The sequence below is a fragment of the Thalia democratica genome, chromosome 9 (assembly GCF_965202585.1).
Source record: "Thalia democratica chromosome 9, ktThaDemo2.hap1.1, whole genome shotgun sequence".
NCBI classification, from domain to species: Eukaryota; Metazoa; Chordata; class Thaliacea; order Salpida; family Salpidae; genus Thalia; species Thalia democratica.
Window position 1 is genome coordinate 33592441 of NC_139173.1, and position 18181 is coordinate 33610621.

Sequence of the window (18181 nt, forward strand, 5' to 3'; positions counted from 1 at the left end):
ATTTCTAATTTTTGCCCATTGTTTGTTAGAGTTCTCTAACAAGCGTCATAGCATGGTTGCAAAGAATGAACATTTGAAAATTTATCTGTTGTGAGTATAATGGGTTTTTACTTTTTTACTATAGGTTGATCGTCACAAGTGTAATCTTCAAAAGTGGCGTAAAAAGCTGAAAGTTTTAAAACTGCTAATTTTCAACGAAGCTTCATTTAATAACAATGACTTGATTTAATAATTTACACTCGGCTCAAAACTGTGAACTAAATATTAAAGTAGTTACAAAACTGTACAACTGATAGGTTTGATTGAGCTTCATTTATAAATTATTTGATTTAAAAGGAAACTTAGATTTGGCTCAAAACTGTAGCTTTGGTTGACTTTAAATACTGCCTAAAAATTATTTTACTGTCAAACATATCAAATAACTAAAGAGTTTTTAGCAAATCTTAATATCTTTCAATATATTCTCAAAGTTGAATGTCAGTCTCATACGAAGTTGTATATGTTTCTCTGCTAGGTACAAATATGTATTTTATATGTATAATTTCATATACTTGTTGAATTATTTCATCGTTGTAGTAATTTTTATTATTATAGATTTACTTATGTCCTGATGAGCTAGTTCTGTTATCAAGCTAAATTTTACCTTGAAGTTTATCAACAAACATAGATAGAGGGCTTACTTTTTTGAGTTAGAACCTTTACTGTTGCCCATACACCTAAATAACTACAAATATGTCAAATGAATATCATACAACTGAAATTAAATACAACAAGTAGTAAACTTATGAAAAAATTACACAACAAAAAAGATTAAATGGTGGTTTTCAGTATTTAAATAAACTAGCTTTTGAACTTTAAAGGTCATTCTTAAAATTTAGGTCATTTTAAAACTAACATAAATGTTTGTACTATTTTTACAATAAATTTTAGTCAAGAAAAAGTTTTGAGATTAAACTATTTTCTAATTCAATCTTAAACTGTGTTTTGTATCTTTAAATCGTTTTCTAAAGTTTTATTTTACACAAGCTAAATTTTTACCTTGAAAACACCAAGCAATGTTCGAGAACAAGCTAAACTTAATTTTTTACAAAAAATGGCGGAGGTATATTTAAAAACCGAAAATTTACTTTTTACTTGAAGTTTTTTTAGTTTTACTAAGTTTAAACTTTATTAAGAACGTGTTTTTTTTTTATTACATTAGCAAACAAGGTTTATGACGAAGATTGAGTTTTGATTTAGTTTTATTCAAATAATCCTTGTTAACTGTAGTTTTTAAAATCTTAATACTATCACTCTTATAAATTGTAAGTTAAGATTTAAATGTTTGAAAATTATTTTCTTATTCTTAAAATCATTAAAAACGTACTCCACTTTCACCTTTAAGACTTTGTACATTATAGTACAAATTATTAAAGTTAAATAAAACCAACTATGATCAATATTTAGTTTGTTAATTTTACTCTATTTATAATTATTTTGTTTTAATTAAAAATTATTTACTTCAACTTTATAATTAATACATATAACTACATTTGTTTAAGAGAGTTCAAAGAAGTTTTATAGTTTATAAAGTTAGTGAAAAACTAGATTAAATATACTATTTTTCCAAGCAAAACACTTTTAAAATACTAAAAAAAATACTATTTTACAACTTGACACAAGCTTTAATAATTAAAAAACTCAAATCTAAAGAATTTATAAGTTGCATATGCTAAAGAAAACAAAAACTGTACAAAAAACAACAAGTATACAATATGTTAAAGAAATATAAAGTAGTAAAATTAGTTAAAATAATTGTATACAAAACATTTAAATGTGCAAAAAAGGTAATACCAGTGCTAATTATTTTTAGTCAGTATTTTATGATTAACTAGACATATTCTAAACAAGATATAATAAGAAATCTTAAAACAAGAAAATAATTTTTTAATAAAGAAAGTTAATACAGTCTTGTTTTCAACAATTTCGATATCTACATCTGTAGTCCAAGTAATTTAAAAACAGGTTGAACTTTTTAGTACACCATATAAAACACAAACACACAAATACACGAAAATAAAATTTCTAAAACGTGTAAAGTATTTAACTACAAAAACACACGTTAGTACAAAAAAAACAACTAAATAAAGTTCTAATTAATAGAGCGTACAAAGTAAATGGCGGACTATACAAAAAAGTCATGAAGTTAACAATAAATTACAGTTTAGTTTATTGTGCACAAATTAAAACTATAAAAGTTAATTTCGTTCTAATTGCTAATATTTTCGACATACATTAAAAAAAAATATTACATAAAATATATCGTTTAAACAACTTGATTAATTAACTGACTGCATCAGAACGACTTGAAGTGTATAACTTACAGTAACAAAATTGAATTTCAAAGATAAAACATTCCATAATATAAAATTTATTACTCTATATAGTCCTACAAAAAAAGTTTATTATGAAAAAATTAAACATGTACTCACAGAGACTACCAAGTATTACTCGGAATAAACAACTTGAAATGAAACTAGGTAAGTTCAAGTATAAACAGGTAAATTATTAATATCTTCTTCATATTTATCTTTTAATAATAATGAAATTAAATTTTACAAATAGGGTTTTTGTAGTTTAAACATATTTAAATATTTCTAACAAAATATGGATATACCAAAGTATTTATCCAAAATAATCATAATAAACTGCAAATTTAATTTAGGTCGTTTCAACTGCAAAAAGGTCACATAATATACAGAACGAGGACACATAACCAATACGTCACAATCACATGATAATGACGTCACAATCACGTGAGTTGTACGCCTCTAGTGTTGGGAAGCAGGAATGTGACCATCCCACCAGTAAGGTACACAGCAGCGTTTAGTACCAGCGAAACGTTGCAGTTGGTGAACACCCCCATCGCCAGGTTGCCTAGCAACGCTGCTACCCTCGACCACGCTGTGTGAAGTGTTGTTAATTTGAGGTTTGTAAATAAATACAACGCTGTGATTTATTAAACCGAAAAATTTGGATTACTATTTTTGATGCAAATAAGTTTTGTAGGTTTTAAACAGATTTGTAACTTTTATAACTGTTGATAACAAAAAAAAAAAAAAATAAAATGTTGAGAAAAATATAACAACTTGAAATTTTTGCTAGATTATGTGTTGATTTTAAGTGCAAAATTTTGTGATTATTTTAAGTAGTAAAACACTTTTTATGAAAAACATAACAAAATACATAGTATTAAGTTTGAAAATATAATGTTTTTAAACTTTACTATGAGTGCTAGTACCACTAAGTTTTAAGTAGAAACTCAAAAAATAAATGTATATATAAGTTTAACTTTTCTTAAATAGAATATTTCAAATATTATTTATTAACCTGACAGAAACCCGGTAGCTGAAGCCCTGATTTTGGTGTCGAAAAGTTCAGGTATTATGACGTCAATTGCGTCCCAGGCGATAGTTTGTGCGCACTGGAACGCCGCGTTCACCAGTGTGATCTGGAGAAAATAAATTAATGCGGGAAAGATTGTAAAAAGTGTTGTCTGGTGAAAATAAACAAAATACATTTCTTATTTAATGATGAAGACTTATTTTTTTGAGCTTATGCCGTATTCACCATGGTTCTCTGGTTTTAATTTAAAAAAAATTATACTGGGGGAATTTTGAAATTTAAAATTTAAAAAAATGGAAAAATATTGTAGTCTGAAAAAAAAAACTGTAATGTAGAAAAAATTTATTTGCATTAACTTTAAAAAGTATTAGTTTTGTAACGAAGACTTTATTTTATTTAGACCAAAAGGGCTTTGTTCACCGTTTCAAGCATAGTACAAAAGTTTTAATTTCATACCTTTGTTGAATTAAACTTTTTTTTTTAACTTAAGTTAATTTATAGTAAGCACTTTAAAAAAAATTTGTAGCTGATTACTACTTTGGGTGAAACTCGGTTTTATAACAAATTATGAAGTAAATGTCACAAAACAGTTTTGCAAATTTTATAATTCTTTGTTCGAATAATGAAACTTATCTTAAAACATATTTTATAAACCAATTTTGCATAATTACATTTACTACATTGTTTAATTGATTTTTTTGGTATAATTGATATTATAAGAGTTACAACTAGAAAAAACTGATATTCTATTGCTAAATAACAAATAAACAATTTTTTTATTAAAAAATATTTCAACATTATCTGTTATTGTACTAACACTATATGTGAGAACTTTAGCTAAAAATTTAAAGGTAATTTACTAAAATGTGCAAAAAAAAAAATTTATGTTGTGACTATATTAAAAATGTTTTTTTTTTCGTATTTATGATAACATGTAAAAACATTTCCAAACTTTTAAACTTTGTAGCAATATTAACAAATTCTGCAATATAACTTTAGTGAAATAACTTTAAGATGATTTCAATGTAAAGCTAGTTTTGGACAGTTTAACTTTTACCAATTTGTTTATTTTTAATTTGCTGTATAAAAGTTAAATTAGTTTATTAAAGTATAATTAAAATAAACTTGCTTAACACTTTTAAATAAAGTTAATTAAAATTAAAAAATCAAAAATACAAATTAAGTTGCATGGAAGTTTAACTTATGTTACACTAAATAAATATAAAAATTATACAAAAATAGACATGCTTTGTAAGAATAATTAATAGTTTTATGATTAAAACTAGACTTGTTTTACCTCAACTGGTTTAAATGAATAAATAAATAAACATTTACAAAAAAAAAACGACTGATTTTGTCTACTAGCCATAAAACTAATTTCAACAACTAAGAAAACTGTTTTGGTCAGTTTGAAAACCGTAGCTCATATTTTTGTTTTCAGATTATTACAAAATTATATTTTTTTGATATGAAACTCAGGATTTCACTCACTAAAAATAAATAACTATTTTCTATTAAATTGGATCAAATTCACTTAAAAATTACTGTTCATGTTTTTAGCTAATTTTTTTCGATATAATTTTTATTTCTTTAAATGTTATTTTCAGCTTCACTCGTTTTTTTTTAACGAAAATTTTTCAATCAGAAGAACTAATAATTAGATAAACCCAAGAAAAAAGGCTAAATAATTTTTAATAAAAGTATATAAAACACTATAGCAATTAAAGGTTTCTCAAGTTTAAAAGTAGTAGTATTTTTATGAAGCTAATTTCACTTAATGAAAAAATATAACCAACTTTGTATTAATTTACTTTTGAATGAATATGTAAAAACAATAAATTTATTTTAGCTTAAAAATAAAATCTTTCTTATTAAACTTAACAGAGTTTAGCTTTTAATAGATTATAATTAAACAAAGTAATTTAAAACATTATAAACTAGCTATAGTGAAACCTTTTTTTGTGAAAAAAATTTCAAAGTTACAAAGTATCGATAATGTCTGATTTTTTTCAATTCGTCTTTTGTTTTGTTAAAAAATAAATAATTAAATTAATTTTTTGGGGTACAAATTTTAATAAAAAGTGTCGACAAATTCATTGCATAGTTTTATTAAGGAGAAATATTTTTTCAAAACACACTTACCAACTACTGCTGTGTTTAACTAAGCTATAAAATATAATATTAACATGTATAAAAGCTAGATAATGGAAGTTTAAATAAAAAATGTGTATAAATAAATAATTTAAACTACGAGATTAAATAATCTCAATTAAAAATTACACGCAATACTAGTTTTTTATTTAGCTTGAAATCAATCAAAAGATTTCCATAAATTCATAAATTTATTAAATATTCTGCTGTTTATGAAATTTACACAAAAACAAGAAATGGTGTCTTCGAAAATATTTTAAAATATGTTTATTTTTAGGGTCATACCATTAGCATAATTAGCGAAACAACATTCTTTTGAAATCATAAGTTAACTTTTACCAGCCTATCAACAATAACAACTTGTGCTGAACATTTTTGAACATAGTCACTATATTCTAGCAGGCTATTAGTATTATAAGATATTTTGTTAGTGAAAATTTAAATTCTATAAATTGTAGTTTAACACTAATTTTTCTGACAAGCTTGTTTTATTTGATCTTTCGTTATTGGAAAGTTTAATAGTGTTTATTTTATTAATTGTTTTAGCTACTTATAAATGTAAAACCACCTGAAAAGCGTTTCTTGGAAAAAAGAAAAGAACAGAGCTTGCTGAAGTTGCTATGAAACCGATCACTGTGAAAAATAATAAAAAGTTGATTAAATATCATATTTCAGAATTGAAAACTTGTGTACTTCTTTTCAATAATATAGTTCTTCTAAAAATGTTTTTAGCTAAACTATCTATAAATAATTTATCATTTTAAATTAAAAAAACATGTTAATTATTTTAATGTTTGCACTAAAGCCATTTATGCATAAAAATTTAAACAGCATTTTAAGGTTAGTATAACTTCTTATCTTAGAAGTTATTTAGTTATATTATTACAGTAAAATAAATTATTATATTACAACAAATACAAGTATGATGTAATAGTTTAAAAACCAAAGTGTTTTAATTCTAAGATATAGTTTAAGCTATTATTGTTGTAGATTACTCTATTCTTACATCATATTATTGTAGATTACTCTGGGCTTAAAAAGGTAAAATACTTAATTAAGAAAAAAACTCATCGGTTAAAAAAGAAATACATAATAAATTGTAAAAAAGTCACTTAAGTACTTTAATAAGATATATTTCAATCACTCAAAAGTTATTAAAAATTTAAACGTTTAATTATTAATGGTCGTCTAGTTTAAGATAAATCTCTTCCACTATGTCGCTAAATTCTTAAGTGGAAAAATTTACTTGTTTAAATAAAGAAAGCGTACTAAAATATTTGAAAAGCTTTGTTATGGTAGCAATATATTCATATTTTAAAACTCAACTATAAACCAATAATAATTAATCTTGGTTTTGCTTCAAATCCAAACTATTACTTATAAAACATAGACTTGTTATACTTGCTTTTTCAATGACATAATGATTTTAACAACCTTTTAGAACAACCATTTCCACACAGTTTAGTCATTAGCAAACTTAAAATGGTAAAGGCCAAAACGAAAATAATGAAAACTTACAAAACATTATGAAAAACATAATTTCTAACATAATTTTTCGGGTCAAAAAACACTGCTGAAATTATTTCTAATAGTTTCTCTAATAAATATATGTTTAAACTAAATACACTAGAAGTTAATCCAACTATTTTACAGTCTACTGTTATAATTTCTTGCTTTATCAAATTCTTTTTATGTCGGTAAATATTGAACCTGAGTATGACTGAGAAACTAAAGTATAAACAGCATGAAATATCTGAAACAAAAAATATATTTTAATCACGTTTTCGTAGCCAGATGCAATGTTTAAAAGCAGAAAGTTATAAACGAATGTTAAGTATCAGTTTTCTAAGATTTATATAACTTTTACACTAGTTCTTCAAGACAAGAAGCATGACAAAAAATATAGAGCCTACAAGAGCCAGATTTGCATATTTTTGCTTTATTTTAACAACTAGGGTTATCAATTTGAGGTCAAGGAGACAACTGCTTAATTATCATTTGAAATATTTTATTCACAAATATTTTTACTCCTTGTAAAACTTTTCTTTTACAATTAAGTTGTTATCTAAGAAGAGATATATTACAGAAACTAAAACTATGGCAACTGTGATGTAAAACTGATGTAATTTCATAAAATCAACTCTCATTAACCGGGTATAAGATTGTGACTAAATGACATCCCTTAGCAGATTTTGACAGATAACATAATACTTAACATACTCAACATATTATATACTTATTCCAACCAACTCAAACTAACCGAGTATGATTTTCCCGCCAATTTTATCGATGAGCAGGATGGCCAGCAAATTGGCGGGAAGCTGCATCGCCGCCCCAATGAAAGCTTCCACGTAAATATTTCCGCTGACCGGCGCTGTAGAGTTGTGGTTGCCGTGGTCACCTTGGTCGTCACCGTCAACTGAACACAGGGATTCCCCGGTTAGTTCGGCTCTTTCAAGCATGGTCGGTATCCACATGTTCAACCCGTAACTATGGCAACGATTAAATTTATTAGCAATTAAATTTGAAAGTAGATTATTTATTAAAAACTCACCGGATAATTTATCCTTTTTTACTTAATTTAGTTATTTTTCAAATACTTACTGTCTCCAGTTTAAACCGTAATTATTATAAAAATGAAGCTATTAAAATATTTGTTAATTGAAAAGTATTTTAGTGATTTAATACAACTAGAAAATGGGCTAAAATTATACTAATTATGATTATATTAGAAAAAAGTATGAAATGTATTGAATAACATAAAGTACGAATATATTGAATTTAGGATCTGTAAATTAAATTTCTATATGTACGTGGAGTTTTGTTCAGATAACTCACTAGCACAATCTAGCGGATACATTGAAAGTTTACTAAAGATATCTGAATTATAGTTTATATAAGTATACGCTATACAGTTTTATAAACTTAAAATTAATACACTAGCACACCTAGCGGATACATTAAACGCTGTTCACATGTAACTTTAATGATTTGTTTTTCTAAACTAAACTTTATAAACTCATTATAAACTTTTGGTTCACATTGTTAACACTAGATCAGTACTTTTCAGAAAAATACTTAACTTAAAATTTTATGATGGCATTAACCATCAAAATAAAAAATCAAGGAAACTATAAGAAAAATTAAAGCCTTTTTTGCTGCCATGATTTATAAGCAGTGGGTAGATAAAATTACTTAATTTCGCAATCTATCTAAAAAGTTTTCTTAATATGAGCACAACTTTACGTTTCCTTTAGTTAGAACTTTTTTTTTTGAGAGTTAGGCAATAAAATACTAGAGAGCTCCACAATTAAGGAGCCTATATAAATATAACTAAATCTAATATTTTCGAACTACTGGCTAAAGTACTTTAGTATTTGAATTTAATTGCCTAAAAGTGAATAAAAACATGATAGAATGTATTTTAATCAAAGCTTTCTGCTTCGTGAAAGCCTAATACCAAAATCCTCATTCTTGTTGGATTACTTCCTTTTTTGTTTGTAAAAATCAATTTTCTAGATAACAAAGTTATAGCTTCTAAAAATGTCAACTATAGTTCCATAAAGTTAGCTTATAACACGAATACAAATGTAAGCCAAAAAATTAGAGCAAAGGTAACAAATCTTCAATCTAAACTTTGTAATCACCTTTTCGTGCAAAGATTTATAAAATAAGCGTGGAAAAACCAACACGATAATTTATTTTAAACTAGGGTTTAAACTTAAACAGCAAGATACATCAGTCTAAATTTTTACAAACTAACTTAGCCAGCCTGAGATCACGGAGTAAGCATTAAAGTATTTAAGTTTTATAATTAATTAAATAATTTATACAAATACTTAAGTAGAAATATTTACAAGATTTTTTGATTACAGTCTTTCAAAATTACTAAGTGAAGGACAACTAAACAATAATATAATTAAAAAAAAGAAAATAATGTGAGTTGAACTTCATTCAAATACAAAAAAAGACATTTTTAGACTTTTTTTTTAATTCAAATTAGCCTTAGTTAGCTCGAGTGGGTGGCAATTCCTTTAGTTAACAAAAACTAAAAACTTATACTCAACTCTAAAATTGCATAAAACAAAGTTTGTACAAAAATTAACATAGCAGTACAATAACAATATTCCATGAAAATTTCTCATAAAAATTGTAAATATCTCAATTAATCATCGAATTATTAAGTTAATTTTACTTATAGTGTGAACAATAATTAAAAACCAAACAAATTAAGAACACTAAATTCCTCTTCCTTTAATTTGAACAAGTAAGAAAGTAGATTTTTGGAAACACACAATTTAAAACACCCAATTCAGCTATAAGTGGGTTGTCACTCACTGAGACAAAAAAAACCTTAAACGATCAAAAATTTGTTTCAAAAAAAAAAAAAAAATTTGATAAACTTATAAAAACTAGTCTGAGTTTTGCAAAAAAAAAAATCAATTTAGCTTTAGTGTTTGGCAACAATGTAAGTATAACCAACTGCAAAACTGTAAAACATGCGAGTATCTTTTCTGTTTAAGAATGCTACAAATTGTTGAGTAAGTAGCTAAGTTTTAAGCAAACATTACTAATAATTTAACGAAACTGCTTATAAAAATTAACCTACAGAAAATAGTCGTGAAAGTTGACAAGTATTAAAACTTGCTTTTGTCTAAAATACTTAAAGAACACTTAGTTTTTTTTTTTAATTTTGACAGGTTTTTAAACAAAAGTAAAACTTGTTTTTATTAAATATTTCCAATTATGTAGCATTTGCAGTAAACTGGTTGACAATATTTTTTTTGTAGTATCAGGCTCATTTTAAAGTCAAAACTAATACTGTAATTTAATGTTTTAAAGCATTACTAAGTTATAACACTTTATAAGGTCAAATCTATCTTCAATGAAGAACAATCTACAACTCGGCTTTTAAATCTAATATTAAAGCAAAGTGGTATTAAGAATTGAAGTATATTAATTCATTAGTTTTCTATATACCAATTTTACTATTTTTTCAACGCAGACTTTTTTTCATAGAAAACACTTTTACTAACCTAGAAAAACATTAATGACTTTAAATAACCGTAGAATATGTTTACTAAGTACATTGAACAACCACTGAGATATATAATAGAAATTTTTAAATATTTGAATATTACAAACACTAACAAACATAACTTAGTTTGATATTCTGTTTAGGATTAACAGTTTCCGCTTGACCTAACATTTTAGCCAGCGTGCGTGATAAAAAGTAAAATTAACCTTAATATGATTACAAGCTGTAAATAATTAAGCAAAGAAAAACAAATGAATAATATTTTAAATATCTGAATGATAGAGCATAACAAGCCCATGATTGCCAGTGAAATTAAAACTAATTAAAATATATAAACTACGAACAATTTAAAAATAAATATATATATATTAAATACCTGAATGACAAAGCACAACATGCCCACGTTATTGCGAGCGACACTTTTCTGTTGCTCTCCTGTGAAAACATGTCTCTCCACTGCTGCTTCAATGTGGTAGTTATTATCAGTAGGTAACTGTTGAAATATTAAAACTTTATTAATTATAATGTTTTAATGTGTAAATATTTAATTTCATTGTTGTTTAAGTTAGAAGTTATTATCAGTAAGTAACTGTTGAAATATTAAAACTTTATTAATTATAATGTTTTAATGTGGAAATATTTAATTTCATTGTTGTTTAAGTTAGAAGTTATTATCAGTAAGTAACTGTTGAAATGTTAAAATTTATTAATTATAATGTTTTAACGTGTAAATTTTTAATTTCATTGTTGTTTAAGTTAAAAGTTATTATCAGTAAGTAACTGTTGAAACATTAAAAATTTATTAATTATAATGTTTTAATGTGTAAATATTTAATTTCATCGTTGTTTATGTTAGAAGTTATTATCAGTAAGTAACTGTTGAAATGTTAAAAATTATTAATTATAATGTTTTAATGTGTAAATATTTAATTTCATTGTTGTTAAGTTGAAGTTATTATCAGTAAGTAACTTTGATATATTAAAATTTATTAATTATAATGTTTTAATGTGGAAATATTTAATTTCATTGTTGTTAAGTTAGAAGTTATTATCAGTAAGTAACTGTTGATATATTAAAATTAATTAATTATAATGTTTTAATGTGTAAATATTTAATTTCATTGTTGTTTAAGTTAGAAGTTATTATCAGTAAGTAACTGTTGAATTGTTTAAACTAAAAAACTATTTTTAATATTTAATCTTTTAAGATATTTATTTTAAATGTTGCTTAAGTACTACTTATTATTAGTATGTAACTATTTAAACATTTATTATTATCATTTATTTTATTTATTTGTTTTGAAGTTAATTAATAATATTTATAATTGTTTTTCTTGGTTTTTTAGCTTAGTAGTTATCATTAGTAACAGGGTTGCAAAAGTTTATTTGTACATTTTTTCTAGGTTTTCTGAATTTCTTCCAGGTTTTTGAAAGTACAAGTTTTTTAGTCCAGTTGTAGCAAAAAATCAAATTTAAGGTAAAAAGTTGCTTTAATTAGTATTAAAATATTGAAAAGATACTGTATGCTGTAGCAAAACAGATACATTTTGTTGGACCCTCTACTACAATGCTACTTTAAATGTGTTTTATATTAAAAAAAGTTGCAAATAACACAAATTTTTTCAGTTTATAATAGATTTTTTAACTTTAATCTAAATTTCATCACTTTACTTGTTAAAATTGTTCAAATTTTAAGGTTTTTCCAGGATTCCAGGTTTTTTGGCAATCCTGTAGCAGGTAACTGTTGAAATATCTATTATATGTACTAATCATAGTTGCCACTGATAAAGCTGAGAAAATTTTCCTGACTTTTTACCAAAATTTTCCTGACTTTTCTAAATCAAACTCTTTAATTAAACTTATTCTAAAATACATAATCTAACACTTGAAACTATATAAAGCTGTTTAATATGTTAATAGAAAATTTTTGCAGTTTTATAAAGGATATTTTACTAATTTATACCAGATGAAGGCATTGGAAATAAAATTTAAAAAATTTGTAAATTTCTAAGGAATTTTGGATTTTTTTCTGACTTTGAGGACTTTTAATTAATTTTTACCATTTGAAGGCTTTGGAAAACAAGGAATTTTGTAAATTTAAACTGACAAATTCTGACTTTTTTTTAAATTTTATCAAATTTCCTGACTTTTTTCAAAACCCCCCATTTTTTCCTGACTTTTGTCATTTTTTTAAATTTTGCCTGACTTTTCCTGATTTCCTGACTTTTCCAGACCGAGTGGCAACCTTGACTAATATTTTAATAATCATGATGTGAAAATATGTTTTTTAACTTTTGCTTTATGTAGAAGTTAAAAACGGCAAATAATTGTTTGAACATTTAATCTTATTACCAGTTTTTACAAACTGTAAATTACTTTGTTTTAAAATGACATTAACTTTCAATTTTGTTTTATTACACAAGTTGTTTAAAAGTATTATAGTATATATTAAACTAGCAAAAAAATCATACTTTGTCATTGCTAACTGACTAAAGTTTGTTTTCGTTTTATTTTTAGAAATATTATATACAGTCTTGAAAACATAAAATTGCTAAACTGTTAAAATTAAAAGCTTCGTGTAAAATTTTTTTAGTCCATTTGTAGTAAAAAAATAAATTTAAGGTAAAAAGTTGCTTTAAATAGTATAAAAATATTGAAAAGATACTGTAATTCTGTAAAAAAACATTTTGTTGGACCCTCTACTACAATGCTACTTTAATTGTTTAACAGAAAACTCCAAATAGCACAAAAAAAACTTTATAGTAGATTTATTATTTGAGTTAAAACTCTAAAAAATGTTTAAGGAAGCGCAATATCTACTAACGCGCAACAACTGCCATGAATCGTTAAAACAAACATGACTCACTTATGCTTGCATGTAATTTCAAAAAGGTGTATTTATATTTATTATAAATTTAACCCACAAAAAATATACTAAAATTTAAATCAATATTGAATAGTATACGCAAAAAGTTACTCAAAAAAACATTTGTACTAATTATGCTTTAAAAACTAACTATTTACAAAGTGCTACTATTTTTTCTTTTCTTTCACAGCTTTATAAAATTTACACTTATAAATAAACTTAGATTAAGTAACAAGAGTTAAGAACTTTATACCTTAATAATTATATTTACTATAACAAAACAGAAAATAATAATAAACGATTTTAACGTTTTTTTTGTGATTAACAAAATAGTGTTTAAAAAAATAATTTTATAACTACTTAACAAATAAGTTTTCAAAATAGCTGTAAGTATATAAGTGAAAATTTGTTAAAAAGTTTATTAAATATTAAAAATTCACTAAGCTTATTTAATGTAAAAGAAAGTTATGTAATAAAAGGTAAATATATATAGCTTTAAACTTTATCTGTAAAATGCTACTTAGGTTAAATTCTTAAAATAATAAAAAACTAACTAAAACTTGAATTAATTTTTTAAATGTCTTGTAATTAAAAAACCAAAGTGAAAAAATAAACTTGTTAATGGAAAGAAACAAATTTATAATCACAAAAAAAACATATTTTTTTTAGTATAACAGTTATCATTACTATTCTATAAATTACCAAACTTTGAATTTTTGTATATTGTTTGAATCGGAATTTTTTAGGGAGAGCATTCCGTCTTCATTAAAACTAATATAAAAAATTATAAAAAAACATTTAAATATTTTGGATAAAGACGGATTTCTCCCTCAAAAACTCGAAGCAAACAACGAATAACAGTTCACACAATTTCAAACCTGATATTCAATGATTTTTTTATTTTTTGTATATATATATATACAAACGTGCGAATTGATACAATAAAACATATAAAATAATATAAAATAAATAAACAAAAACCTGCAGAGGGAATTCGGTTTGAAATGTCTTTCCGTTTTCGAATGATCATCTGTATGTATTCCGGAATACTAGAAAAACAAATGAATAGATTTTATAAACATTAAGTAAACCACGTCAAAATATCATTAAAGTATTTTGGTTTTGTTTAAACGCCTACATAAAGAGTACCAAATACTGTTCACAATTTAGCAACTTTGTACAAATTTTCGATGCTAGAGCAAGCTGATATTTTAACTAAATTTTATCTTCTGTAGTAGTAAATAGATTTATGCAAATTGTATATTTTATTCAAGACCGGTTTCGGTGGCAAGAGATTGCGACCATCTTCTGTAGTAGTAAAAATACTATGTGCTTCAATTTATTTGAAAACACATAATATTTTTAAATTGTACCGAAATTAATTTTTAATTTCAACAAAGGAGCATTATTTATTCTATAGTATGTACAAAGTCATGTAGCAGTAAAAAAGTGAAGTGAAATAAAATTTCAAACTAGTAGCATCATACACTAAAAGAACTGGTATTTTTGTTAAAATTTACTATAAAATGATAACTATATCCAGAAAAAGAAATATATAACAACTGATTTTTTATATTTTTATAAACTAAGTATAAACTTTTTAGGATTTAAACCGTTTTAAATGTATTCTTAATAACTCTTTTTAATTACCTTGAAAATTTACTTTTTCACTATTTTTATTTATATGTTAAGTTACTGTACAACTATTGATAGTTGAAAAGTTTCCTAAATTATTAATTTGTTTATTAATTAAAGTTTAAACAGCATTATTGACTGGGACATAAATTACATTTAGATGATAACAAAAGGTATATTTTCAAAGACAAAAAACAAATTGCATATTTAGATAAAATATAAACTATTAAATATTTAAATTGAATAAAAATAATCGCCAACATAAAATTTTCTTAGGGTTGGGCCAACAAGGTTTATTTAAGTAGTAAAATTATATTCTATGCAAGACATAGACTTCAATTTTATATTTTCTAAAGTAAAACTTTATCAGCGTTTAAAACTGCTGTATACTGCGCAAAACTTCTACTTTTGGTTTTAAACTGAACTAATTTAGAAAAAAAACAGTATTAACTCTATATTTTGAAGTACTAAAACATAAAAAAGCTTTTATAATAAAATGGGCTGGAGGCAATTTGATATAATAAATAAAATTTTTGACCTCAAAAATTTTGTTTTTAAAAATCTTATTTTTAATGAACTCAAAACACATTCTTGTAATAAAAACAAGATGCTAGAAAAGGTAGTCAGAAAAAACAAGAAAATAGCTTGTAAAGATTTTCAAACGATTTTTATTAGGGGAGGGCAACATTATTACAACCAAATAAAATAAATGACAAATTTTAAAGTATTTGTCATGAAATATCTAAAATAAATTTGTTTTTTGCACAACTGTTTCCAAGTCGCGGGACAAGGTACTCACCCTACCCTGGAAGTAAATAAAGTATATATGACTTCTACTGTGTGTTATAAAAACCATAAAAAAATTTTCGCTGTTTTATTAAATAAACAGCAAGATTTCTCTTTAGCAAAAACCTTGTGTTAGTAAAGTGCAATAAAAATTGCGCACCATTTAAAGTGTACGACCTTCAGAAAAATTTTCAAATTCAAACACGGACAATTGTCGGTTGTTTAAACTAACTATTTACTAACTCACTAGAACAAGTACTTTTGAAACTGTATTGTTATTTTTCAGAGGACTAGTTATTAAAAAAAAACATATAATAAATTAAGTTTTAAAAACTAAAAAGTTTTTTGACTAAAACTAAAACCAACTGTCAGTTCCTTTTTGTTCCACTTTGCCACTTTTTTCAGCACGAGGAAAGCACCGTGGGAATTCCCCGTTTTGTGGAGATAAAGTGGGCTTTCCGGCATGAGGAGGAATATGAGTGAGGAGGTGAAGGAGGGGAGGGAACAAATGAGGAGGAAGAACCTCCACGGTTGCCATAGCGACGTTATGGAGGGGGAGGGCAAAATCAGCCATGCGAGACCTGTGAAGGTGGGGAATTTTATTACCTAATTAAAAACTTTTATCGTTTACTCAGATTCTTTTAATTAAGGTATTTTTAAATAAGAAAAAATAAAATAAACCAGTAAACTATGTGCTAGACCTGCAAGAAAGTTAAAAAAAACATTTTATATATATTATTCGTTTCATTTTATACTTTAAAGAAAAAAAAGAGCTTTTTTTTTTAACAGTATAATACGTTATTAAATTTTTTATATTTAAGATTTGTTGTAAACTTTTTTTAAAAGTTTTTAAACTTTTTAACAACTATAATTTTTGTAGTAAAAATATAAAATGTTAAAAGTTGCTTAGAAGTTTGAGTTGCAGAACTTTTAATACTGATATTTTAATCAACCAATAATATCCATATTGTTTTGATTTTACTACTTAATTTATTGAATTTTAACCTAAAAACAAACAAAAAGGTGGTGCTTTATGTTTATTATGCAATTTTTTATCAACAATCTCTTTTTCGAATAGTTAAATAATATATTAAAAGAATGAATACAAAGTGGGTTTGTAACTTTTTGTTTAAAAAGTTCATCTAAAATAGTCTTAATAAAATTTAGAAAAGAATATTATAAACTATTTTTAAAACTGCTAGAAACATAGAACTAGTTATTATAATTGAAAAAATTAAAACCAAGTATTAATGTAGAAAAAACTTAATATATAAAATAATATAAAAGTAGTATATACTTGTAGAGAGTAGTCATTAAGAATTTAAACAAAAAACAAATAAAAGTAATCTAAAAACGTTTAAACGTTTAAGTAATTCAAAAGTAAAAACTACTTCTTTTGAACCAAGAATAAGTGTATAACTAAACTTTTATTTTTTTTTAAATTAGCTGTTATTTTTGTGTGCTCTATTTCAAAATAAATGTTAAGTAATAAAATTTTTATATGAATTAATAAGCTAAACTACATGTATTAAAAACTATATGAAGTAGAGTGCTCTATATAAATAGCTTAATTATTAAATATAATTTATTCAACAACTGTCAATTCAAGCTGACATTCAATTGTCAATTTAAAAAATCTCTGAAGAACCTTCTAGGTGAAACGACGTAAGCTTGAATCGACAATTGTTGAATAAATTATACTTAATAAGCTAAACTACTATAAACTAAGGCAAGTTTGAACAAGTGTTATTTTATTTATTGACCTAGTTTTATTACCTCAGTCATGTTTGAAAATATTGATAAAGAATAAAATGTTTTAAAACTGTATATTTTAGAAATTTATACAAACCAATTTAGCCTAATAAAATATATTTGACTTTCACTTTATATCTCTACTTAATAAATAGTACAGGGTTTCCACTCGTTTTATCAAAAAAATTTCCAGGTTTTCCAAATTTCTTCCAGGTTTTTAAAAGTACACATTTTTAAGTCTATTTTTAGTTTAAAGTTATATTTAAATCAAAATTTTACAACTGAACATGTAAAAATTGTTAAAATTCGAGGTTTTTTTTTGCCTAAATTGTCAAATTCCAGGTTTTTACATGATTTCAGGTAAAGTGGCAACCCTGTATGTATTACTGTACTTTATTCCATGTTAAATTGTTTTTTGTGAAATGTTTTATTAGTTGTATGTTTAGTAGAAAAATAATTTTAGTTGATGTAAGAACAAAAAACAAAATTTGAAAAGCTTATGAAAAAGATACTCATTTAGTATTGTAAGGTAACTTCATTTTATTCTGGTATAATTTCTTAATTAGTTA

At 24.4% G+C, this 18181-nt stretch overlaps 1 protein-coding gene across 1 annotated transcript in view; it reads right to left on the minus strand.

Moving 5' to 3' along the window:
- Positions 1-1707: 1707 nt before the first annotated feature.
- LOC145843853 (synaptic vesicle glycoprotein 2B-like) overlaps positions 1708-18181 on the minus strand; it is a 32207-nt gene continuing 15733 nt past the window's right edge. Inside the window, exons 6-12 of the mRNA XM_082951100.1 lie at positions 16227-16441; positions 14421-14488; positions 10950-11066; positions 7796-8025; positions 6104-6168; positions 3370-3490; positions 1708-2943 (exon numbers count right to left, since the gene is read on the minus strand). Coding sequence (XP_082807226.1) covers positions 2792-2943; positions 3370-3490; positions 6104-6168; positions 7796-8025; positions 10950-11066; positions 14421-14488; positions 16227-16441 — 968 coding nt within the window. The 3' untranslated portion in view covers positions 1708-2791. The remainder of the gene's footprint in view (positions 2944-3369; positions 3491-6103; positions 6169-7795; positions 8026-10949; positions 11067-14420; positions 14489-16226; positions 16442-18181) is intronic.